The following is a 28,000-nucleotide window of genomic DNA, read 5'->3' on the forward strand; positions in this document are numbered from 1 at the left end:
GCCACTACATGATCGTTTAGCTTGCCCAAGCTATCGTTTAGTAAATCTATATTTATTTGACAACTCCATGAGATCCTTTTTCCAAGAGAGAAATCTCAAAAAACTTTTTATCAAAACTTTTCAACCGTTACTAAAATTAGGAAAACCATTTTCCTTTTATCTCACGGTTACTATGAATCCAATAACCACCCACTCAATTGATTATTAAAGAAAAATAATTAATTATCCAATAATTAATATTATTATAAATATAAATGATAACCAACTTATCATACTATATTTGTAACCTATATTTTTAACATTTCATCTCATGAAATATATAAACCATAGTTCTCTATTCCATGGTACTTAATGTAAATCTTATTTACATCAATCCTCCACTACATGTATCTCATACATCATACCGATTATATCATATATAATCAAAATACCTCTTGTCAATTTGAACATTTCAAATAAATACCAAGAACTGATCCTCAACTGAATCCATTGAGATACCAAGGGGACCTTATAAACCTATAGCTCGAAGCTCCAACGGTACGTGAATAATTGACTAAACTCTTTAGTCGCAGGATCCACTATCTGTTAACTGCCAGACACTCCACTAAAGACCGATAGGTGAACTCTTCTTACCACAGATATATTATGTGTCCATCTTAATCAATCAGTAGTGCGACAACAATTCACAGATCGCTTGTAAGTATAGTTGATCCAATAACCGTTATGCCTCTTTAGTTACATTTGTCTCCTTAAGTACCACTGATCCCTCTAATGAACATAAGTCATAGTCCTACTATAACTGAGTCTTCTCTTCCAAAGAGAAGTTGTGGCCATTATGTTCAAGCCCCATAATCAGCCCTTAAGGGAGCAATCTCTCTACTTATCCCTGCTTCAGGAGAGAAGTGAATTCCATCTTGTGGATTGAGTTCCCAGCTCCCAGATCAGACAAGTCCCCAAAAAGGTAGGCATGTTGAGTTGGCAATCTGGCCACTCTCACCCATACTAATTAAAGGATTGTCCTCAAGTGCAGGAGTTCCCAAAACACTCAGGATTGAGGTCGTGTCACCTATGGTCATTTAGGTAAGATGCAAGTCTTTAGTATCAACAACGTTATATACAGAGTCTAGTCATCTCGTGGTCCAGATCTTATACAAACTCTTTGTATAGGACACCCTCACTCGCACGTCTTCACATGAATGGCCAGGATCTACCATCTATAGTAATTTACAACACTTGCAAACCTCTACAAAGCGGGTTGTATCCGTAGTGTCACCAGGATCAGGTATCCCACCTTAATCCTTATACTATAGACCTATTTAGGTTATCACTTAAGGCATGATTCACTTGTATATCACATATACATGCTTAAGTTCACATAAGATAACCAAGGAGCTTTGCTTATTGGATATGAGTAAATGCTAGAATTAAATAACAATTATTTTATTCAATAAACAATGTGTATCTTTACAAAACAACGAGACTCCGGGAGAATTAAGACACTAATCGCAACAATCTTTCACTTGTCCTAATGACTCGGGAGACTAATGTACAATACAATATAAAAATGTACAATATACAATAAACTAGGGCATACCCCAGTATCATCTTCTACTTGCCCTAGACAAGATGCGGCATGTCTCGCAGACCCAGACTCTCCAGGTGACCCTCGAACCCTTTAGCCGTCAGGGTCTTTGTAAAGGGATTAGCAACGTTGTGCTTCGATGCAATCTTCGTGACTATCACATTACCACGATTCACAATCTCCCTGATCAGGTGATATTTTCGTTCTATGTGCTTACCCCAACTATAACTCCGAGGCTCCTTCGAATTTACCATAGCCCCGCTTTTATCACAATAAAGAATGATCGGCAAATCCATATTTGGAACAACTTCCAAATCTGAAAGGAACTTCCTCAGCCAAACAGCCTCTTAAGCTGCTTCACATGTGGCTACGTATTCGGCTTCCATAGTGGAGTCTACGATGCATCCTTGCTTGATGCTTCGCTAGACTACAGCCCCTCCATTTAGAGTAAACACTGATCCCGATGTCGATTTGCGAGAATCTCTATTAGTTTGAAAGTCAGAGTCCGTGTATTCTATAAGGATCAGATCCTTATCTCTATACACAAGCATGTAGTTCCTTGTTCTCCGAAGATACTTGAGGACCGTCTTAACCGCTGTCCAGTGATCAAATCCTGGATTGGATTGATACCAACTAACAATCCCTATTGCATAGCAAATGTCGGGTCTGGTATGCAACATTGAATACATTAAGCTTCCTACAATAGAAGCATAGGGAATCTGTCTCATCTCCTCAACCTCTTGAGGTGTCTTAGGACATTGATCCTTAGACATAACGATTCCATGCCTGAAGGGTAACAAACTCTTCTTAGAATCCTACATCCTATACCTGATCCACATTTGATCAATGTACGATGCCTGAGACAGGGCTAACCGTTTGTTCTTGTGTTCTCGAATAATTTAGATCCCTAGAACATACTGTGCCTCACCCAAATTTTTCATTTGGATCTTAGCAGCTAGCAAACTCTTAATGCCAGTCAGATACCCTACATCATTCCCAATGAGTAGAATATCATCTACATACAATACCAAGAAAGCTACTGAGCTGTTGATGATCTTCTTGTAAACACAAGGCTCATCAACGTTCTGGTCAAAACCAAATAACTTGACAGTAGTGTCAAATCTGATGTTCCAAGATCTAAATGCTTGTTTCAGCCCATAAATGGACCTATTAAGCTTGCGGACTCTTTTTCTCTTGATCTGAAACTATGAACACATCTAGTTAAGTCATATAGATGGTCTCTTCAAGATTACTATTCACAAAGGTAGTCTTGACGTCCATTTTCCATATTTCATAATCATAAAATGTGGCTATGGACAGGAAAATCCTGGTAGACTTGAGCATGAAAACAAGTGAGAAAGTTTCCTCATAGTCAACTCCCTCAATCTGGGTATAACCCTTTTCCACAAGTCTAGTCTTAAAGGTCTGCACCTTTCCATCTACACCTCTCTTTACCTTAAAGATCCACTTACACCCAATAGGTCTAACCCCATCAGGTGGATCAACAAGCTCCCAGACGTTGTTGAAGTACATAGACTCCATTTTCTGTTCATGGCCTTAATCTATTCATCTTTGTCAACATCCTCCATTGCTTCCTTAAAAGAAACGGATTCTCGACTCCATCATTCGTAATGATGTTTTGGGCTTTAGTCAAACCCATGTAGTGATCCGGTGGGTTCATAACCCTCCCACTACGTTGAGGCAGTCTCAACTCTTGAGCTGGTTGACTAGACATTTCGACCACAACAACTCTTTTTGATCTGTCGGTCTGTTCAACAACTCTGTTGAACCCTCAGCAGTCTCAGTCTCACTTGAGATCTCACGAAAAACAAGCTTTCTTCGTGGCTTATGATCCCTCATGTGATCTTCTTCCAAGAAGATACCATTTGTGGAAACAAATACTTTGTTCTCACTCAGATCATAGAAGTATCTGATGCGTTATTTTATTAAGTGTGGAAAATGGATGATATGCGTTGGTGGAATTACATTGTGCACTCAAGTTTCCCCAGCGGAATTCAAGTGTAAATTCCCCTGAGTTTCCTGGTAAGTCCAGAGTCGATCACAGGAACTTGTGAAAATAGTTTGTGTTGATAATTTTATTATGAAAACTTTGCGGTAACCAGGTAAATAAATGAAGTGGTTGGTTTGTTGTTGCGTTGATAAAAAGAAATAAATAAATGCAGCAGATTTGAGAAACAAAGTTGCGTTGATAGATGCAATGAGTATGTGATGAACGGGTTGAGAAGATCTTTAGCTAGCGTTACTTGGGAATGCGTCAGACTATGCGATCATGTTACTACCATGCACAGCAAGTCATTTTCCAATGTAAATGCAATGCTCCTAAATCTAGGACACAAGTGTTGCATGCAAAATGTCTTTAGAGCTTATTCCTAAGTCTCTACTCTTGTCCTATGCGTTGATGCAAAATACAAGAAAGAAAAGTGACCGCATACAATCATACTTATTGCTAAGATGCATGCGATGCATTGATAACAAATAATGCTCATCCCTAACCGCTTATCTCTCGTTTATGCATTCTAATCTGGTTCTTCCAAACCTAGATTCTGACCTGATCTTCCCAAGTCTAGATCCTGTCCTTAGACTACCGTCCCGAGTATCTCTAATAGACGAATGAAGCATACATAAACAAGATAATCACAAAGAATGAAGATTCCCTCGTTGTACTAGCTAAATGCTCCTCAACCCATTCAACTAATTTAGCTACTCATGTGTGAATCACAGAGAGTGAACAGATATAGAGAAAGAAATTCCATTCTTATATATAAGTTAAGTACAAAATGCTAATGGAAGTAAAGGTAGAGAGCCTAGTAGCAATTCCTTGCTCACTGAGGCTTTTTACACTAGAATCTTTATTCTGAACTAAAGATATTCCTACTTCCGCAGGAATCGGCCCTCTCTCTGCCTTGATAGCTTCCGATGCACTCCCAATGTTGCGCCCACCATGTTGCGCTGACCAAGTTATGGCGATTCCTCTCGGGCAAATATTTGCGAGTGCGATCAATGCAAAGTCTTGCGGTGAAGTTGCAGTCGATTAATGAATTCCTATGATCGCAATCTCTGCAATGCGATAATGCATATTCTACACAAAAAAAATAAAAAAATAAATAGTTTCAATGCGTTGACGCACACGACTGCAATATTATAGATTTTATGCTTAATTAACGCAATTTATCATTTTTCATCAACGCAATCCAAAATTGTTTAATAACTTAGCACTATGATAACGTGCTTTCTGCCAATTATCAGTATCTTCTTCTTGTTTCCTTGGGGTAGCCTACAAAGAGGCAAACCTTCAAACGCGGTTTCAACTTATTTGGGTTAGTCGCTAGCACATGTGCCGGATAGCCCCAAATCCTGAAGTGGCGTAAACTACCTTTATGGCCTCTCCATAACTCAAAAGGTGTTTCAGAAACACTTTTCGAGGGAACATTGTTCAAGATATAACATGCAGTCTGCATTGCATAACCCCAAAACGAGTTTGGAAGATGAGCATAACTCATCATAGACCGAACCATGTCCAACAAGGTTCTGTTTCTTCTTTCTGATACACCATTCTGCTGAGGTGTACCAGGGATCGAGAGTTGGGGCGCAATCCCATGTTCTATCATATAGTTCTAGAATTAGAGGTCTATATACTCTCCACCATGATTAGATCGTAGTGTTTTTATCTTCTTACCTAACAAATTTTCAACTTCAGTCTTATACTCTTTCAACTTGTCAAAGGGTTTTAGACTTACGTTGCATTAGGAAGAGATACCCAAACCTTGAATAATCATCTATGAAAGTGATGAAATATTCATACCCACCTCGAGCTCTAACATTGGACCATAGAGGTCTGAATGTACAAGCTCCAAGGCTTCCTTGGCTCTGTAACCTTTTCAAGTAAAAGGTCGTTTGGTCATCTTGCTTTCGAAGCATGATTCATATACCGGCAAGGAGTTTTCTTTTAAACTCTTTAGAAGACCACTTTGTACCAACTTCTCAATCCTATTGAGGTTGATGTGACCTAACCTAAGATGCCAAAGATGGGTGTTTTCCTTTGGAGAAAGCTTTGGTCTTTTAGCTGTTGTTGTCGTACTGAACATTTCAGTGTTAAACAAGGCTTTTATGACTAATGGCCTTAGTACATATAAGTTATTTTCCATTGAACCATTATAAATCTCCATTCCATTCTTAAGTATAAACACTTTATTCTCAGAAAAGGAGATGGTGTAGCCTTGTTCAATGAGACAAGAAATCGAGATTAAGTTCCTCTTAATATGAGGAACTACAAAAACATTATCCAGTAACATATAACGTTTCTTGTCAACAAATAACTTTAGCCTGGCTACAACAACAGCTGAAACAACCTCACTAGTACCGACACGAAGAGTCATCTCTCCCTGTGGCAACGTTTGCCAGGAACTGAATCCTTGGTAAGAGAAACTGACATGATTGGTAGAACCTGAATCAAGGATCTAGGCAGAATCATCATTCTCTACCAGAATCATCATATTTATTGTCTTGTCTCCTCTTTTGGAGAGTAGTGGGATCGAGGTCGTTTGCCACGAAATTCGTTTCACACGAATCTTTCCACTGTATGTAATCGGTCATATTTAAAAGCTTTTAAACAAAAATACTAATGAGTTGCTGAAAAGAAAAACACATTGACCTATGTTAGGTTTTAAGCAAATACCTGTTGTAAAACAAAACAACATTCAATAAGGTTTTAGCAAAACTAACATGAACCCTGTGTGACATCTAGTTTCCAATGACGCTTTAAAGGTTTAGGACAAAAGCTGTAGAAGGAAGGTCAGTTATCCCTCCTCTGAATTGAGAAGTTCTCAACTAGTCATTAATACCAGAACAACTCTTACTTCTATAACGACTAGCAATTATTGATTTAGCCAAGAGATCATAACTTACTTAACAATCTCCCGTAAGTGTGACCCACCATTTTAAGCCCTAAAGGTCCGTACCAAAAGGCCAATCAAAAGGGAAAAGATCCGAATGGGGCAAAACCTAAAGCGACCCTATCCATTTCTGGAGTTCACCTTAATATTGACCAACTGCACAAAACCCATCCGAAGAGGGACGCACCAAAGGCGACACGAGGGAGTACAAAATGATCTCACGGTGTGAACCAATGACAAAGACCATAGGATGTGTTGACACACACCCTTTACCCACTTACTATAAACCCTTTCTCCATCCACCTTGATATTTACTCATACAAACACCATCGGAAGGGGGATGCATCCTGGGCACCACAAGGCCAAACATGAATCTCACGGTGTGAATAGACAGGGAGAAACGTGAGTGGAATCATAGACATATCAAATACGTTTGTTGATATTATTTCGGAATACATATATGATGCATGTCTTATGCTATGTGTTTGTACCTATGCGTTGATGGTCATGCATTGGAATGGAAAGTATGCGTTAATCTCGTATGCAATGACCATGTGTTCCTATCACAAGTTTTCTTGCCTTCTCGCCAGGTATAACGAGAACGCAAGTTTCTCGGGTGATCCGAGGTCGAACTCAGGGACTTGTAACTCCATAATGTTTGTAAAGCAATGCATTTAAGGTGATGAATAGAAGTAAAAAGAAGAAGTTAATAGATTACACACTACTCCTACTCTTAACTAAACAGACTGAGCGATGGAAGATTTGCGATGAAAATTGGTAGATATGCAACAACTGTTAATGCATAGTAATGTTTATTATCTTAAGTTGCTCGAGTAATCCCAACTCGCTGCACTAATGCACCGCACACCTCTTGGTGGCAGCCGCATGCTTATATCTCTATAATTCATGGATGTGTCGAACATAAGATTGTGCCTATCTCTAGGAACAATGCATACTTTACTTTAGTGTATTCCACCACTCACCTTCTCATGCAGTTGGTGCGGCTAACCAGCTCATAGAAAAGCATTGCAACAGCCTATAGGCAAGCGTTGCTACAGCCTCACACCAAGCAAAGAAGATTAATTCACTATACTTGCGCAAAGCACACCTCTCAGTGGGTTGCTACATGCATTCTATCTTTAGGCTACATGATTGAGTATGCGACCGCCTTTGATAACTGAACGATGAAGGTAAATTATGACAAAAAAGAAGAAAATGAAGAAGATGGCGTCGAAGGAATTAAAATATGCATTGATTACAAAATGTGTCTTAAGCCAAAATGTAATACAATACAGAGATCAGTAGAGAAATGAAAGGCTATGCGTCAAGGCTGCTGATGGTGCCATGGATGGACGGTGGAGAAGTCTCTCTCGAACTTTATCTCCAGCGAAAAACTCCAGTCGTCACTCGGAATGGGTTGTGGAGGTGAAGAATCCTCAAAGACAATCTCGCTCATGCTCTTATCTGTGACCGAAAGCATCTGCCTTAAGGCAGAAGCTCAGATGCTTCAAAGTGAAGGTCCAAGGTGCTATTTATAGAGCTCAAATGCCGACAGCCTTCATGATTGCATTCTGCCTTGTGTCGGTTTGGTCTGACGCATACGATCAACTCTTATATTATCTGTAAAAATGAACACTTCGACCCGAAAAAATGCATGGTATAAGGTTAGTGAGGATTTTTGGTGCTGTTCGATGCAAGCTCACTTTTCACATGAATTCTTAGTATTATCAACGCATATTCTTACTTATTGGCCCTTATAGTTCTAAGTAAAAGGCTACAAAAGCTTGCATTTCTACGAGCTATTGATGACATGCAGAAATGCATGTCATCTTAGGCCTTTTATTTAGAATTATGAAGGCTGTTAAGCATAATATGTGGCGATTATGTTAGGAATTCATGAGAAAATGAGTTTGCAGCGTCCAACATTAAGAATCTCGGCTAACCCATTATTATGCGTTATTATGCGTTCAATTGTCTATTTTTGTAGCTAGTGCAGGAGTGGACGCAAATGTGGAAGCCGGGCTACCGCATAGACGACCGCATGTGGAGAAATTATCCATCACAAAGGCGAATGCATACAATCAACGCATGGGTGTTGTGGTAATCAGCCACATGCGTCCATCACATGGGAGTTGCGATCATCAAGCGATTGCGGTCATCATGTAGAAGTTGTGATAATCAAGCGAATGCGGTCATTTCAAGATTGCGGCCACACGATAACGCATAATAGTGGAATCACCACAAAGTTGGTGGAATGAAAGCATCAACGCATATCTCGAGAAAACCAAAAGATTGACACTTCACCGACCATACAGTTAGCAAGAGAGAGTTCAGAAAAGGACTAATGCACCGCGAATGTCAGAATCAGAGTACATTAATGCTAGCGGCGATCAAGCTCTATAAATAGAAGCCGCTGAGCTGAATTTCAAATCATCCAGGGTTTTTCGCCTTAGGGCGGATCCCTGTGATCTAGACTAATGCGTGAGAAAGAAGCTTGAGAGTTCTTCATCTCCTTCATCAATTCCAAGTGATGACCGGAGCCTTCGCTGGAGTTAGAACTCGAGAGAGTCAGCTCCACCACCCACCCATGGCACCACTAACAGCCTTGACACACATCTACTGGAAGCAAGTCATTGCTTCCAGCTAGTCATTTCATTTTCTCTTCTTTTCTTAGTATTGTATTACATTTAGGATTAAGAAATTAATACATTGTGTGTTCAATGCATTTCTTTGTTTCCTTCGATTCCATCTCCATCTTTCTTTACATAGCATCATTAACTTTCATTGCATCACTTATTGAGATTGCTAGAGTATCGCATACTTAGTCATGCGGAGTAGAGATATGAAGCATGTAACAAACCATTGAGAGGTGTGCGTTGTGCAAGTGTGTGAGAAAACCTTATTTGCTTATTGTGAAACTGTCAACGTCTATCTATAGGCGGACACAATGCTTGTCTATGAGTAAAGTCAGCAACAACTAACTACCCGGGAGGGTAAGTGGTTGGTCGCATTAAGCAATGTAAGCAAGTATTTACTAGAGATAGGAATAATCTTACTTCAACCAAGTTTATGCGGTTACCTTGTCTTATGAGCGCATCATTCATCACTTAGACATACTTGGAAGAGTAGTCTAAAATCCAAATCTAAGATTTGGGAGAGCGGATTGGAATGCATAAGCAAGAATGGGAAACTTAGGAATAAGCTCCGTTTGCTATTACAGAGTGTATGCACCCTACGGAGAGGATATTGCATGCATCCAAGAAGTAGGATATGGTGGTTGTATGTAGTCATCTCGACCCTTTTGTATACACACCGCATACGTCCTAGATTTAGGCTCAAGTGTGTAAAGCATGATCGCATAGCTTGCATAGGCTGAGGTTGCCCTTGCGGTCACTCTTAAGGGTTACGATGAAGACATCTTCACATTTTATCTATTTTCCCATCCATTTATCTCACGTCAATAGTTGTCGTGTCTCTGTCTCTCATTCATACTTCTCATTGCGTAGTTTGTTAGTTAGGAGTAGGAGTAGTGTTAGCATAAAAACCCCCTCCATCATTCTTTTATTCAACCATCGCATACACATTACCGCATACGTCTAGCTACAAGTCCCTGAGTTCGACCTCAGATTACCCGATAAACTTGCGTTTGCATTATACTTGGCATGAGCGCAAGAAAACTTGTGACAGGAATGCATGGTCATCACATACATTCGTTAACGCATGACCACCGACGCATGATAATCAATGCATACACTATGAACATGCATCGCATATTGCGTCCCACATGATTTTAGCCATCAAGTTTTTGGCGGCTAATTTCACGTCTCTTTCTCACACTGTGTATTTTATAACCTAGGGTTTAGCTTACTTAGAAAAAACACGGCTAAGGATTATAATTAAGTGACTTTTAGGTTTGCCCAAGAGTAACTTTTACCTTGGATAGTTGAACAACTTTTGATCATCATACATTAAACTCTTTAACGGAATCTTTGACTAAATCGTCATATGCTTATTGAAAATCTATCTAATTCACCTTTCTAGGTAGGTTCCCAAATAAGGGTGTTATGTTTCCGTCAACTTAAGAACCCCACCTAGCCAGAACCCGCCTTAGACAAAAGGTCCCTTATAGATAGGTTTACAACAAATTTAATCTTTTATTTCAACCAATTTAATCCTATTAAACTGATTTTAAAAGATTAACCTAGGTTATTAAACTCTTTAGAACAACTTGAACTTAGGTCTATCTCAATCTAATTTTTAAAACCCTTTTAAAAACTTGAGTTCACCCTAAGTCTACACACAACTCTGAAATATTGATTTTAGGTCTAATTTCCTTTATAACACTTATAAACAGAAACAACCACCACAATGTGAAGCTAATACATGCAAGGCATTCATAACAATTATAAACACCTAAGTGTCATGCTCAATGCATTGTCCATTCATTGCTACTTCTTTTATATAACACTTATACGAAACAACAATGAAACAAGCAAAACATGCTTCCATTGACCCCTAGACTATAATACTTATACTAAAAGGATGATGCATGATAATGATCACTGCATGCAAAATATAATTCTTATATTTCATGATGCATGCGCATGCTTTCAAGTAATTTCTTCATGCAATATTATAACATTTATAATACATGATGCATGAATAATTGCACAACATAAGGTGGGTTTTAACTATATGACAAACACTTTGGCATATAAGAACGATACATCACATGTATAAACAACCAAAGTTGATGAACCGGGTAAATTTTCCTTAAAAACACAAAAATAAAGCCAACTATTACAAAGACGAGGAGTCTTCGGTTCAAATAGGCGAACCGAGTCTTGAACTGCTCGAGGAAAAACATCGCTTCTCCAACCATCGTGTACTAAGCACTACTCGATCGTCTACACGATATAACAAACACTTTTCTCTATTGTTTACTAGCGCTCCAAGAGCTAAACAATCGTTTAGCAATTACTATACGATCCTCTAGACAAATCTAAACACTCATTTAGCTGTTACTACACGATCGTGTACCTTTACTAAGCGATGAACCCTTAAGTACACGATCGCTTAGTGTGCTCTGCACAATGCCTGCCTTCCGCAATCGTCTAAACGACTGTGATGCCATAAAGCAACATTGCCTAATCGATCGCTTAGCTAACGCCTCCGTATCACATACGCACGATCACATAGATAGTAACAAAGTGATGAAGCTTGTTAATTACACGATCGTCTAGCGTGCGCCTTCTACTAAACGACGAGCATCGCATGCTCCCTCTACGATCGTTTACCTCCAGCGCCTATGCGATTGGGCAACCAATGCTACGCGATATGGTAAATGATTTACCCCATCGCTTAGCATTAGCTAAACGATCGTTTAGAAAATACTACACGATCGTATAGAAAAATCTAAGCAAACACTTAGGTAAATCCCAACGATCGTTTACCTGAGGCTACACGATACGAACAACCCTTGATCTTCTTCTTCGTTAAGAACCGCATCGCCATGCTTCGAAGCTTCATCATGAACGACTCGAAAACCTCAACCCTTTTGAATTACATACTCTATTGCGATGTCAATTAACACTTTGTAATACTGAAAGCTTTAACAAAAAGGCAATTTAAACTCGAAACATTCATCAACGCAATCACATATGTAAAAAACGATTAACCACAAATGTAGAAACCCACTGTGACTGTAAAATGAGTTCAATTCAGAGTTGTAATTTGGAATATCAGAGAACCTGACTCTGATACCAATTTAAGGAAATCGGAATCGACATTTTCATGAGCAACGGAAATAAAATTATTCCAAATTACAATAATGAATGAACATCACATATTGCAGTTGAATACAGAAACAAGTGGTTATACAATTAGTACAGAAATTACAGCATGAAAACTCAAATGAACAAAGAGAATACTCTACGAACATTTGAAGATGCGTCTCCACGCTCCTTTGCACACAACTACTCGAAAAACAGCAACCTCGAACGCTCAATCTACATAACCATAACACAAAAATGAACACAGCACGAACACTTCGTGCTCGAACTCAGCGATCGCCTTGGTCACGAACTCCTCAACAACAGCACGAACGGCCTCCACAAAACCTTGACAGCGTCGAGTTGAGTAAGACACCACCAAGAAGGCTACCTTGGTATTCTCGGTGTGAGAATCTAGAAGGTGGGCTCTGTTCGGACTTGGTATGAGGCAGACGGAGGAGGAAACACCGATCATGTACACGACTGGACACGTGGGAGATGACGAAGACCTATTGTATAGATCAATGCCCAATCGTTTAGCTAAAGCTAAGCAATCGTCTAGCAAAAGCTATGCGATCGTTTAGTAAATACTGCACAATCATTTAGCTTGCCCAAGCTGTCGTTTAGTAAATCTATATTTACTTGACAACTTCGGGAGATCCTTTTTGCGAGAGATAAATCTCAAAAAACTTTTTATCAAAACTTTTCAATCGTTACTAAAATTAGGAAAACCATTTTCCTTTTATTTCACGGTTACCATGAATCCAATAACCACCCACTCAATTGGTTATTAAAGAAAAAGAATTAATTATACAATAATTAATATTATTATAGATATAAATGATAACCAACTTATCATACTATATTTATAACCTATAGTTTTAATATTTCATCTCATGAAACATATAAACCATAGTTCGTTTTCTATTCCATGGTACTTAATGTAAATCTTATTTACATCAATCCTCCACTAGATGTATCTCATACATCATACCGATTATATCATATATAACCAAAATACCTCTTGTCAATTTGAACATTTCAAATCAACACCACGAACTGATACTTAACTGAATCCATTGAGCTACCAAGGGGACTTTATGGACCTATAGCTCGAAGTTCCAACCATACGTGAATAACTGACTAAACTCTTTAGTCATGACATCCACTATCCATCAACTGCCAGGCACTCCACTAAAGACCAACAGCTAAACTCTACTTATCCTTGCATCTTCTTCCCTTTCCCTTTGCTCTTCTTAGCAGGAATACTCTTACTCTGTGAAGAGGAAGCAACATCAGCCTTTTTGGAGGACGTTCCTCTCTTCTCAATAGTAGTAACGTTTACTTCTGATTCTAGACCTTTAGTTCTCAACATAGTCTCGTAAGCCTGTAGCTTATTCAGCAAACTAGTCAAACTATATTTAATTTTATTCATGAGTGCATTCGTTCAGAACTGCAGAAAACTCTTCGGAAGAGATTCTAGAATAAAATTGACTTGACTTCTCTCGACACCATTTACTTCCGCCACATTAAAGTGGACCATCATGTCTAAAACATGTTCACGAACAGAGGCCCCCTCTTTCATGAGACAGTTGTAAACGTACTTTATAGCATCATGCCTTAGGGAAAAGGATGGTTGCCTGAACATCCCTAGTAGAGATTCCATAATCTCTTTGGCAGTACCTATATCCTCATGTTTCTTCGCCAAAACATTAGATATGCTTTCGAGGATATAAGCACGGGCTTTATCATTTGCCCTGATCCATCTATCATATGCATCCCGAATAGTTCGGTTTGTGTTAGAGCTTGGAACGAAAGGACAATCTTCTATTAAGAAAAATCTTAAATCATCTATCATCAGTATAGTATTCAAATTTGATTTCCATGTAGCATAATTATCCCATATCAGTTTATCAGACGCCAACAATTGTACTAGTGAACTCGTCATTATGAAATTGTAAACAAATTCTATAAGTGAATTGCTTTTAAATCCAATCAAGTTTTAGCAAAGTAATAATATACGCAAGATTTATTTTTTTTGCAACAATACTACAACAAGACATTCTTGACTAAATACTATATCCAAAATAACTCATATTCTGATAGTCATTTAGCTATCGATTTTTGGTAAGAAATTACTAACACTTTAATAATTCTGTAAGTGTAACCCTCCGTTTTCAGACGTCAGAGGTCGCCCCCATCTATGCTACCGAAATGGAGAGTCAAGGTTGGAATGGATATAAGAAATTCTATCCATTTTTGGAGTTTGAGTTGTTCCAAATCCTATGTTACAACCCTCTGGGGGGATAGCTGTCGTTAAACGAGTAGCAAGGGCTGCTTAAAGCAAACCAACAGGCGCAACATAGGAATCTCATGGTCCAATCTAACGAAAGAGACCGCAGGATATGTTGCCACATATCCTTCACCCACATACTATAAACTACTTCTCCCATTCACCTTGTTATTGACTCATACAAACACTTTCCATATGAAGGTCACTCCCAGGGTGACACGAAGCATCATATGAATCTCATGGTGTAAACTATGTGGAGACGTGGGAGTAAGAATCTATATATCATATAATTGATTCATGTTTGAACAACTTTCCCTTGTTCACAGAAATCTAGATTTATGTTAAAAAATACTTTCCGTATGGAGGTCACTCCCAAGATGACACAAAGTACCGCTTAAATCTCGATTGTGAACTCTTAGGGACGTGAGAGCTAAAAATAACGTATTGTATATGTTGTTAATATCCCATTGAAGTGTTCTAATAACTTTATCATATAGAAGTTATTGAACTCCCACTGAAGTGTTCTATTAATTGGGTAAACTTAGGTTCATTTCGGCTAAACAAACTACCCTAAGTCTATGTGGTTTATCCAATTATAACACTTATAAATGGATTTAAACCTATGATGTCTAGGTGGTAAACCGTTTTATTACCTCACACCACCCACGTATGCTTATAAAACCAGTTAACAACACTCAATTATTCGGTCATAATCCCCAAGTAGGAGGAGTTCCGTAGACCGTCAACTTAAATACCACCAACCTTCGACATGATTATATAAGGGTTGAGTTTGTAACTCGAGCTTTGCAAATTAACGACCTATTTTAACTATTTTAAAACAAGTGGTTAACTTACGTCATGCAGTTGTTCTTTGTTATGGATTTCAAACGTCTAACCCAATTTGGTAACAACTTACAAAATTTTAGACATGCTAAACATAAAAAAACATACATCAAAGGCATTCAATATTTAATATAACAATTTTATTAAATAAAAGAAACCCTAACATGCATACTATATATTATAAGATTTTATAGCATACCGTCAATGCATGTAACATGTTTTCTATGGAGAGATTTTAAATCTACATGGCATATTATATGCTCATACAAGATTTATTTAATTATAACATATATCAAATGCATAAGTAATTAAACACAAACTAATATGATTTTAGTTTTGGCATAAACAAGCAAATAAAAGCCTAATTATTACAAAACAATAAGTAACAGCTTCAAAACCACTTATGGATCGCTCAAACCACTCCAAATCAAAACCAAACAACTTGAATCAAACCAGAATAGCCTGAACCGAACTAGCTAAAAACCTTTTGAGGTTGAACCAGACAGGACCTCAAGAAAACCGGTTGAATCGGATGCTCTCGCTAGCTCTGGTGTCGTTCAGTTCAACTCTCGCCAGCTTTATTGAAGAATCTCATTTCGAACTCGATCTCTCGCTCCATGCTTGAAATCTCGCTTGAAGTTGATTCAAAATCTCGCTCAACTCCATCTCTCGCTCGAAATTCCAATAAAATCTCGTTTAGAAATCTCACTCAAACTTGATTCAAAATCTCGTTTGAACTTGAAATCTCGCTCGAAAAATTCCATTAGAATCTCATGGAAACGAAATCTCACTGAGGCTCATCGTGTAGCGCTAACGTCTATCGTGTAATGCGATCGTCTAGCGTTTGCCTTATCATGTAATGCCATCGTCTTACGTCTGCAACTATCGTGTAGCACCATGGTCTAGCGCCTCTTCACATCGTTCAACACCACACATAGCTACACAATCGCCTCTATAGTTTATACCGATTATGTAGTGCTATCGTTTAAGGCCTCTTCACAGCGACACCCAGCATCTATAGCTACATGATCGCATAGTGCAAAACACTTCAATGCCCAGCGACCGTAGCTACATGATTGCCTAGCACACAACACTTCAACGCCCAGTGATCGTAGCTACACGATTGCTTAACTCTCTCTCTCTTGCTTCAAAGGGAAAACTCACTTTAACTTCAACAACGAGATTTGAGTAGAGGCTGAAGAACTGGAATCTGCAGCTCGGCCTTATTCACTTATTTCTTCAATTACATCTTAATTTCAACTCTAATGACTCCAAATAAATTACAGACTCTTGAGAACACATATAAGCTCATCAATCAAGAGCCAATTACAAATTTAATCAAGAAATCAAAGAGAAATTAAATATGAAAACTCAGAAAACCATATTAGTGCACCATTTTCATATAACTCATGAAAAACACCTACCACACCAAAATTAAATCAAATTTAATGCTTAAATGATGCTCTGATACCAATTGTAGGAGTATATGAACAAGTAGATGAAGTAACAAGTATCAATAAGTACTCTTATTCATTAATTTTGGCAGTAACTAAAGCATGCTCATACAAAAACAAGAGGGTTTCAAGTCATACCTCTGTAGAACTTCTTGAAATCTCGATTCTCAGCTGCGAACTTCTACAAATCTCGTTGTGGGCCACCTCAAAATCTTGCCCACTATTCTCTTGGAGCTTTAGATTGAGTTGTGGGACTCAAAATAAGCTTGAATGAAGGGAGCTTGGAGAAGAACTCACCGGAACAACCCACTTGAAGAATAACTTCTTCAACTCGAATTTTTCAGCAAAAACTCTATAGATGCATGCCTCATTTCTACTCCAATCTTCTCAATATATTTCAGGACTTTCATGTAAAGAAGATGGTTGCCTCAATTTCATGCTTGGAGTTATTGAAGCCAAACTTAAGTTGGTTTGGTGTGAGCTAGTTGAAGGTGTTATTGGGAAAAACCATAATTTCATTTTGTGTTTTTCAAACTTTTCAATTTTTACCAAATGATTTCAAAAATCAATTTGATTTCAAAAATTGATCATACTATTAATTTTGAAAAATTAATTTCATAAATTAATTTTCTAATAAAATTATTAAACAATTTAATTAATTCTAATTAATTTAATATCAAATATCAAATTAATTTTACACAAATTTAGCTTCATATATTTAAATCATATTTAAATATTTATTAATTCTCCTATTCTGTTTAATTTTTAAAATTAAACGTGTAATTATATCTTATATAATTACTAATTCCTTTAATTCTATTTTGAACGTTTTAAATTAACTTATCACGCTAGTCTAAAGCTAATCCATTTACGAACTAGTAAGGGGACCTCACGAACCTATAGATCATGGGCTCCAATGATCTGAGATTAATTGGCTAAACTCATTACATCGAATTAACCCCCATTCGTTAACTAATAGATCAATCCACTAAAGTCCATAGTTGAACTCCCCTCACTGTAGATATATTATGTCCACTCGTTATAACCATGATTAGTAAGTTAATCGTTCATAGGTTGTTCGTAATAACGACTGGGTCAAATGTCTGTTTTACTCCCGAGATTATCTCTTGTTCCTTATGTCCCACTGATCCTCTAATGAACGATTGATCTGTGATCCAATCAACAAACTGATTTCCTCTCGGGCCAATGAGAGGGTGGGGCCCCTTGTTCAAGACTCGAAGTCAGCACTTAAGGAACAACCTCTCTACTATCCCTAAAAACGGGTAAGAGTGAATTTCTTCTTGCACCCTATGTCCCCAGCTATCTTCCCAATCTTACCCCTGAAATGGAGGTTTATTGAGCCGGTGTTGTTGAGCCAACCCTCACCTATGCAAATCTAAGGATAATCTTGAATAAACGGGAGTTTATAGTTAGCTCAGGATTAAGGTCAAGTTACCTAGGTCATCACTTTGAAATAGTCAGTCTTAAACAGTAAACAGTGTTATGAAATAAGATTGATTGTTTTCGTGTTCCGATCTTGTACAAACCCATTTGCATAGGATGCCCCCACTCCTCATGTCATAACATATACGAATTAGGATCACATCGTTTGTAGCACTTTACAACTCTTTTTTAACAAATACAAAGTAGGCTGCATCCAATAGTGTTACCAGAATAAGGCACCCAACCTTATGCATATACTTTAGATCATTTTGACTATTTACTCGAATCTGATCTACTTTTATGTCTACACAAAAAGTTCAATTACTCACGTAATAGTCATGGGTCTTTTAGGTTTATTGGATTCCTATTAAGCAATACATATATTCAATAACAACTTATTGAATTTTCAGAATAAGTTTTGTTGTTTACAAACTACGAGTTTTAAGACATAAAACCTAACATAGACCACCTAAAGTACACCTATCTGGGGAAAGCTGAGACCTTGCCTGTTATAATCTCAAAGAACTTGATTGAGGAACAAGAGAAGCAGTTGGTGGAGGTATTGCGAAAATACAAGCTAGCCATTGGATGGACGTCGGCCGACATAAAAGTTTATTAGCCCTGTTGTGTGCATGCATTAGATTTCTCTGGAAGATGGAGCTAACCCTTGTCGACAACCCCAAGATGTCTAAATCCTGTCTTGAAGAAGATAGTAATGAAAGAGGTCTTCAAACTTCTAGATACAAGTATTATCTATCCTATTCTTGATAGTGAGTGGGTTAGTCCTATTCATGTAGTGCCTAAGAAAATGAGTGATACTGTGGTGAAAAATGATGAGGGTAGTCTAATTCCTATTAGGGTTCAGAATGGGTGGAAGATGTGTATAGATTTTAGAAAATTAAATGATGTGACTAGAAAAGACCACTTCCCCATTCCCTTTATCGATCAAATGCTCTAAAGGTTAGCAGGAAAGCCTTTCTTCTGTTTCTTTGATGGTTCTTCGGGTTGCTATCAGATCCCGATTAACTAGGAGGACCAACAGAAGACGACATTTACATGTCCCTATGGTACCTTTGCCTTCAAAGAATGCCATTTGGACTATGTAATGCTCCTGACACCTTTCAGGGCTATAGGATGTCCATATTTTCTGAGTTTATTGAAAAATGCATGGAGATTTTTATGGATGACTTTACTGTGTATGGAGACTCATTTGCTAGTTTTCTGTCTAATTTGTCAAGGATGCTAGAAAGACAATGCATTGAGTCTAACTTGGCTCTTAATTTTGAAGAATGTTATTTCATGGCCTCACGTGGCATTGTATTGGGACATATAGTATCTGAGCATGGCATAGAGGTAGACCCTACTAAGATTAATGTTATTGCTAACCTCCCTTACCCCAGAAATGTGAGGGAGGTTTGTTTGTTTTTGGGTCATGCAGGTTTCTATCGTAGGTTCATAAAAGACTTTAGTAAGTTTTCTCAACTGATGACTTATCTTCTTCAAAAGGATGTGGCCTTTGATTTTATGATGAATGTAGGAAAAGTTTTTATGTTCTAAAGAACGCCTTCTCGTGCACTCTAGTTATTTAGGCTCCTCGTTGGGATCTTCCCTTCAAGATCATGTGTGATACAAGTGACCATGCTGTAGGAGCAGTGTTGGGGCAGAAAGTTGATAAGAAAGATCACGTCATCTACTACGCTTCAAAGACCCTCAACTCGACTCAGTGCAGCTATACCATGAATAAAAAGGAGTTTTTAGTTGTTATTTTTGCTTTAGAAAAATTTCACTTTTATATTATAGGATATGAAGTTATTGTTTTTTCTAACCATGCATCCTTGCGCTATTGATGTCAAAGAAGGAGTCCAAGCCCAGATTGGTGAGGTAGGTACTTATCCTTTAAGAGTTTAACCTGAGATTTCAGGACAGGACGGGATGCGAGAATGTCGTTGCCGATAGTGATGCGTTATTATATGCGGTGAAAATATGGAATGAAATGCGGTGATGGAATTGCATTGAGCAACAAGTTTTCTCAGTGGAATCCAAGTGTAAACCCCACTGAGTTTCCTGGTAAGTCTAGGGTTGAACTCAAGGACTTGGGAAAATGGTATGCGATGATAATTTTGCAAAAGACTTTGTGGTAACCGGTAACTCAAATAATTGTTTGGTTTGTTGTTTGCGGTAATAAAAATAAAAAAAGGCGGCGAAGTTTCGAAAAGAGTTGATAATATAGAAAATGCGATGAGTATGCGGTGAACGGGTTGAGAAGGATTCGGCTAACACTCCCTAGGATGCGTTCATGTTATACGACCATGCAACACACATACAATAGTAAACCATCTCTCGACGCGAATGCTACGACTTCTAATGCTAGAATGCATGCGATATATGTGATAAGTCTATAGGACCTACACATAAGCCTCTATTCTTATTTATGCAATGACAAAATGAAAAACACACAAATAAGGCGACCACATAATATCATACCTATCTCTAGGGTGCACGCGATGCAGGTTGACAAACAGAGCTTATCTCTAAGTCCCTATCTCTTGCTTATGTAGATCTAATCTTGCTCTCTTGAGTCTAGATTCTAACCTAGCTCTCTCGAGTCTTTAGGGTTTTTCTTTAAACTCTCTTTCGAGTAGCTCTAAAGGGGTGTTGGGCACAACATAAAACAAGATAATCGCATGCAATGAAGATCCTAGGTTATGTTAGCTTAGGTCTTCTCAACCCATTCAATAAGTTTAGCTACTCATGCGTGCTAAGAGAGTGAATAGATGTAGATAAAGAAATTTCATTGTATAGATGTAGAGTTGAAATACAAAATAAAAATGCAAGAAGAGAATAAAGAGCCTGGTAGCAATCTCTTGCTTCCCAGGCTTTTACACTGTCTTTTCTACTCTTGTTCAAAAGATAATCCCGCTCTCGCGAGAGTCGGCCCGCTCTCTGCTTTCTACGTTTCCAGGTTCTCTCTCAAGTTGCCTGAGCAATCTTCAGGCATCTCTTCCCTTCTTTCACTTCGGCTTAAAATAAAAGGAAAACTATGGACAAAGCTATTCTAAAGGAAAATTCTCTAAGTGTTCGAACTCCTCTTCTAAAGGTTGCATTCGGTATTTATAGAGCCTTCGGGGTGAAAGACGGCTTCTCTCTTATGATTGTACAGATGGGATAGATTTAATAATCTGACTGATGCGCCGAATATTTGTCACCGAAAAGTTGAGTGTAGTTTTTATCGTTAGCGGCTTGTCAACTTAATTCAGATTCGACCATCATCAGCTTTCTGTCCCATCGTGATTAATTATGCCTTTCACCCAGATGCGACCACCAAGTTACGACGACTCTATGCGGAAATCCTTCTTGAGCAGATGTTTGCGAGCACAAATCACCGCAAATCCTTGTGGTAATGTTGCGCTCGACCGTTTATTTCTTGTGATCGTGCTTTTCGCCTTGCATTAACGCATATTCTGCATAAAAATACAAAAATTAACTGTTTCTATGAGATGAATGTATGCGACCGCAATGTTATGAACTTAATGCTTTTTGGACGCAATCTTATATATTTTATCAACTCAAGCCAGCATTGTTTAAGAACTTAGCACTGTAATAACGTGCATTTCTGCCCGTTATCAAATGGAGACTTCCTTGACCAGACTTTAATGCAAGCAGATGGTATTTCTATGACTCCCTGGTACGTTGATATCTGAATTACTTGACCACTGGTAAGCTCCCACATGGTATGAATAAATATAGACTGGATAAAATCAAGAAGGAGTCAAAGTATTATGTTTGGGAGGAACCTATTGAAGAAACTCTTTTCAAAGAGAACCCATAAGCGGAAGTAAGATCTTTCCAAGCCCATTGTGACAAAATTAAAGGCATTCATAGACATACAAACTAGTTATGCATCTTCTAACAAATTACAACATGCTTTAAAAAATAAATACAAAGGAACGAGAGACATACCTTTGAAGAACTCTTCTTCTATTAAGCTCTCGCTCTCGTGAAGACTGGAACAACAATCTCCTCTCGCCTAAATTGCCTACCCAATCGTCTAGTGGTCATGAATAATCTTCTCCATGAACAAACACCCTCTTAAACACCACCACTCGAAAATCTTGGTATTCTCGAAGTGAGAATCCAAGAGGTGTGGGCTCTGTTGGATTTGGAAGAGGGATGGAGGAAGGCAACGATCAAACCCAACAACCAAGCAAGTGGGAGAAGGAACTATCTATCGCATAGACTTTGTGTGCTTGATCATTTAGTAAATCTCGCTAGGTACACGATCCTTTAGTAAAACAGGCTTGATCATTTACACGATTGTTTAATGAATCTCGCTTGCCACGCGATTGCTTAGTAAATCGCTTTACATAATCGTCTAGTAAAAGGCGCTAGTACACAATCGTTTAGAAAATCACTTGAAGGCTATCGTGTAGTCTCTTGTCAGCTAAACGATTAGTCAGGAACTTAATGAAGCAATTCCTTTAAAAAAATGAAAAGATTTTTCATTTTATCCTTCAGTTATGAAAACCAACCATAACTTTCCACTTTCACACACGGTTAAAGGAGAAACCACCTACAATTATCATATAATTGTTTTAATTATAAATAAATATAATAACTAACTTGTCTATTATATTTATAACCTATGATTTTAATATCACATCATATGTAATATTTAAACCATAGCTCTTTTCTCCTTTATTCAATATAAATCATATTGATATCAAAATCCTCCAATTAATGTATCCCATACATCATATCAAATTTATCACATATAATTGAACCAGTTTAATCATATCATATATAATCAAACTCCCTCTTGTCAATTTGAACACTTCAAACTGACCCAAATTTTGATTCTCAACTTGAATTCATTGAGCTACCAAGGGGACCTTATGGACCTGTAGCTTGAAGCTTCAATTGTACGTGAATAGCTGACTAAACTCTTTAATCATGAGATTCACCAATCTATTAACTGTCAGGCAGTCTACTAAAGACCGACAGCTGCATTCTTCTCACTACAGATATATTCCGTATCCGTCAGATATAAGTAGTCGACAGTACGACAACCATTCACAAATCGCTCGTAAGTATAGCTGGGCCAATTTACCGTTTTGCTTCTGTAGTTACATCTAACCCCTTAAGTACCACCGATTCCTCTAAAAAACAATACATCATAGTCCTACTATGAGTGGACACCTCTCAGTTCATGATAAGATGTGTGGCGCCACATCGTTCAAGCCCCAGAATCAACCCTTAAGGGAGCAATCTATCTACTTACCCCATCTTCGGGGAATGAGTGAATTCCATCTTGTGTAGCTGAGTTCCCAGCTCCTCAATCAGACGAATCTCCAAAGTGGTAAGTTTGAGTCGACAATATGGCTATGCACACCCATGCAAATCAAAGGGCCGCCCTCATAGGCAGAAGTTCCCAACTCATTGAGAATTAAGGTCATGTTACCTATGGTCATCCTAGCGGAATGAAAGTCTCTGTCATGAACGGCGTTATATAACGAGACTATACACTTCATGGTCTGGTCTTATACAAACTCCTTTGTATAGGACACCCCCACTTGCATGTCTCTACATGAATGATCAGGATCACACCATCTATAGCACATTACAACATTTGTAACTATCTACAAAGCATGTTGTATCCGTATCACTAGGATAAGGTTTCCCTCATATATCCATATACTACACCCCATTTAGGTTATCACTTAAGGCATGATCCACTTGTATGCTGTCTCTTATACACATCTAGATGTGTATAAGAGACAGGGCCTAGATATGTCTGAAAAAACTTCCAGATAAGTCAGGAACTTCTTGAGCTAAACGGCCTCCTTAGCAGCTTCACAAGCCGCTACATACTCGGCCCTGTCTCTTATACACATCTAGATGTGTATAAGAGACAGCTCGTGGATGAGATGATACTTATGCTCTATGTATTTGTCGCGCTTGTGACTCCTGGGCTCCCTGGAGTTCGCCACAACACCACTATTATCACAATAAAGGGTGATGGGCCTAGATATGTCTGGAACAACTTCCAGATCAGTCAGGAACTTCTTGAGCTAAACGGCCTCCTTAGTAGCTTCACAAGCGCCTACATACTTTGCCTCCATCGTAGAGTCAGTGATGCACCCCCACTTAGTGCTTCACCATACTACAACCTCTTCGTTAAAAGTGAACACTGATCCTGATGTGGATTTTCGAGAATCCTTACCAATCTGAAAATGAAAGTCCGTGTATCCAGTAACAATCCTTAGATCCATACTCGAGCATGTAATCCCTCGTTCTCCGAAGATACTTGAGGATATTCTTGATGGCAGTCTAGTGACCCTGTCCTGGATTAGACTAAAATCTACTGACTATCCCCACCGTGTAGCAAACTCCTTTGTCAGCGTCAAAAAAGAAAACCTCAAGTTCACAAGAGTTAATATTAGGAATCGCACTTGACGTAGTTGGATGCTCGCATGACACCCGTGGGGACAAGTCAAAACGAAGTTAAGTATCCAACACCAACGCATCCCAACTCCACTATCTAGTTTAAGAAAAACTGTCATCTTGAAACATAAATGCTATGATATAAGTTTAGTTGCAAAACGAAGGTGGGTCACCTAAATCAATGCATGGGTGGTCTTGTAACAACAAATTCTTTTAAAAAGATATTGTATAAAAGTAGCATCCAACACATTACTAGTTTAGAAAGATGAGAATGTTTTGGGAAACAAAAGGAGTCATTGACAAAAGGCTTGCTGCATTCGAGATAAGACACATTTTTTTTCTTAGAAGGAACAAACCTGTATTTTTTTCAGACGCCAACCCTAATACTTGCAAGTTAGCATGATGAGAGGTGATCTTAGTGCATTAAGATGATGGAAATGATAAAGAATTATTTTTTGAACACTCGGGGACGAGCATTGTTCAAAATTTGGGGGTGTGATAACTTATAGAAATATAAGCTATTGCCTTTCGAAAGTTGGAACAATTTGGATTCTTAATGATAAAATATCATCTACCTTAAAGGAAAATGCATGGCATTCTTCAAACATTACTAGTCTTTACGAAAACATTATTTTTGATAAAACCGTGCCACTAACGTATCTCATCATAGGATTTCAGTTAAATTCACCAAGTGTCACAGACTCAACTAACGCAAGGGCATGGGTCTGAAGGATTCCAACGCGTAGAAGATACATTGATTCGTGTTGTTTCTATCAAATCACCACTTGTAAATATGGGTATCTAAACGTCAGCGCCTGAAAAGCAACTGAAATGGCGGGCAGCTGACCAGGGCATGGAAATTAATGTTGTCATATCACAAGTTGTTGAGGGAAAACAACTATAGATAGAAGATTGCAACCGAAAAAAGTAGCATAGCATAGATAGAGCATCTTAGAGCTTAGATTATAGTAGTTTTACTGCTGCAAGAAGAATACAGGAGGAAAAGAACCATTGCCACTATTGATCAAGGAGAATTAAAGAGAACCAAGCTTGAGAGAGAATTTTTCTTCATTTCTTTAACAAGTTGGTTGTACAGACATTAAGATCAAGTCAAAGAGGACAAGAAATTGAGCTTTTCGGCTTGACTCTTTTCTTTTTACTTTATTTCCATTCATCACATCATGCGATTAAGTGTTGTTATTGTAAAGACAATTTTGTTCTTTATAAAATTGTGCATTTGATTCATCACATTTGCATCTGCTTACAATTTACTATGTTAAATGCGTTTGTAACTTTGTGCATGCTAAAATTCTAAAGCTTTAATCATTTTGATCATCTGGTTGAAGTTACCTCAGCTAAAACCATTTGAGAGAAGAGGACAGCTATAAATGCATCAAGTCAGAACACACTGACGTTTTAAAGATAAAAATACTTGTGTTTCACTGCTTTCTGTAACCAATGCATGCACCCTAGAGATAGGAACATGTGGCATTTGCATTGAGAAATGTTGAATGATTAGATAAACATAAACCCAATGCATTGACATACATTTGATTGTAAACAAGCACCTCTCATCTTCATACCTACCCACACTCTTTCGTGTTCAGCTTACTTAGATCAACGCATTCACTAATCACTTAGCAACATTCCTTCATTGAACCCTATATTTCTTCTTGTACGCATGCAATTAATATAGTGTAGATAACTTTTCCAGCATTTATTTAGAACCCTTCTATATCTGTTGCAATGCAAGGCTTGCATTAGCCTAACCTAAATCCCTTTGTTCGACCTTGGACTTACTAGGAACTTGAATTAGATTTATACTTAGATCTTGCTCAGATAAAGCTTGTATGCATTAGCGAGAGAGTGTAACGCATCACCTAATCTTCTCACCTAGAGAAATCATTTACCATTCATCTTCATTTACATCAATCTTATCTCCCATCTGCACTTATAATACACTCCTAGTGCACATCACGAAATGACGAACATCATGTCATCTAACGATTTCTAACATCAGCCAACAAGTTACACCTTTTTCTTCTTTCTCTATTTTCTTATATTTATATATTTACTATTCTAATTCTTTTTGTGACTAGCTTTTTTTGACATCATAGATTATAATGTCATCATTAGTTTATTGCTACCATAGTCTGTTATTTCTGATTTATGTTGCCTCCATTTTTTGTTTTAAATTCTCTGGTTAGGATATCATCAACCATATATGTGACGATGAGGACATAAAAGCCATATCTTTTTCCAGGTCACGAAGAGTACATGAAATGCCCAATGAAAAAATGCAATTAGATATATTTGACGGGACCATAATAAATATTGAAAAGAGCACATATAAATCTCTTTCATTAACTGTTCTTTAGTTTTGTGAATTATTTCTTTTCTTACATAATGTCTGTTATGTTCAAATTCTATGATTACTTTATGACTAAAACATGTTCCATGTACATTTCATTCCTGTACAGGAATGAAATAAAAATTTTCTTGCAAGTTTATTATCTTTTGGTTCACTATTCTGAATTTTCATTCTCTTCTACTCTTACTTCAATGTTTATTTTACTTGAAGGTTGGAAAGAACATATATGCTAGGGCTACTGCAACAGGAAAGCAAGTTCAGGTGAATCCTATTTATTCACCCACTGTTTTGTTTCTTTTGGTTGAAGTGTTACAAATTAGGATAATCTATCGAATAATTTGGCTGATCTTTATGTTGACTGCTTAGTCCCACTTTGGAGGCAAGAGTCATGCAATTATTATGCCCGATGCTAACATGGAGGCTATTTTAAGTGTTCTGGTTGATGCTAGACGGGCATGTATGGCTATCGTCATCCTTGTCTCCGTTGGGAGTTCAATTATGTGGTATAATTATTCTTCTGTTTATCGCAATCCTTTTATTCCTTCTTCTTTCCTTTTATTCTGAAAGTCTTCTTCTTGATTGAGTTCATCATCTCTGGACAACTAGAACTCAAAATCCATGGTTTTATAGACTCTATTTTATTTGCCTATCCTTGTAGTACCTAGTCTGTTGAGATTTGGTCTTTGGCTTCTTGTTCTTTTATCAACCTAATCTTTTGCTATGAATAATTCCAGATCTTTTCAATTTTAAGATCCATGTGCAAGGGGTGTTCCATAAGAATCCAAATATGGCTTTTGTGGTTAAAAGCATATAGGCAGATTGGCTTCCTATGATTGAGAGTGTGTCTAAGAAGATTAGTATTGAGGATAAATTAATTTGTTGATATGCG

General features: G+C 37.8%; 1 protein-coding gene across 7 annotated transcripts in view; it reads left to right on the forward strand.

Moving 5' to 3' along the window:
• The window catches only part of LOC120069613 (methylmalonate-semialdehyde dehydrogenase [acylating], mitochondrial-like), a 48,653-nt gene that overhangs the window by 11,016 nt on the left and 9,637 nt on the right, over nucleotides 1-28,000 (forward strand). For 4 of the 7 annotated variants that reach the window (XM_039021408.1, XM_039021409.1, XM_039021407.1 and 1 more), the window contains 2 exons: nucleotides 27,322-27,372; nucleotides 27,478-27,614. In XM_039021408.1, the coding sequence (XP_038877336.1) occupies nucleotides 27,511-27,614 (104 nt within the window). In that variant the 5' untranslated portion in view covers nucleotides 27,322-27,372; nucleotides 27,478-27,510. The remainder of the gene's footprint in view (nucleotides 1-27,321; nucleotides 27,373-27,477; nucleotides 27,615-28,000) is intronic. The other 3 variants (XM_039021411.1, XM_039021412.1, XM_039021413.1) reach the window with 1 other exon arrangement.

This window comes from Benincasa hispida, unplaced genomic scaffold (genome assembly GCF_009727055.1).
Source record: "Benincasa hispida cultivar B227 unplaced genomic scaffold, ASM972705v1 Contig514, whole genome shotgun sequence".
Lineage (NCBI taxonomy): Eukaryota > Viridiplantae > Streptophyta > Magnoliopsida > Cucurbitales > Cucurbitaceae > Benincasa > Benincasa hispida.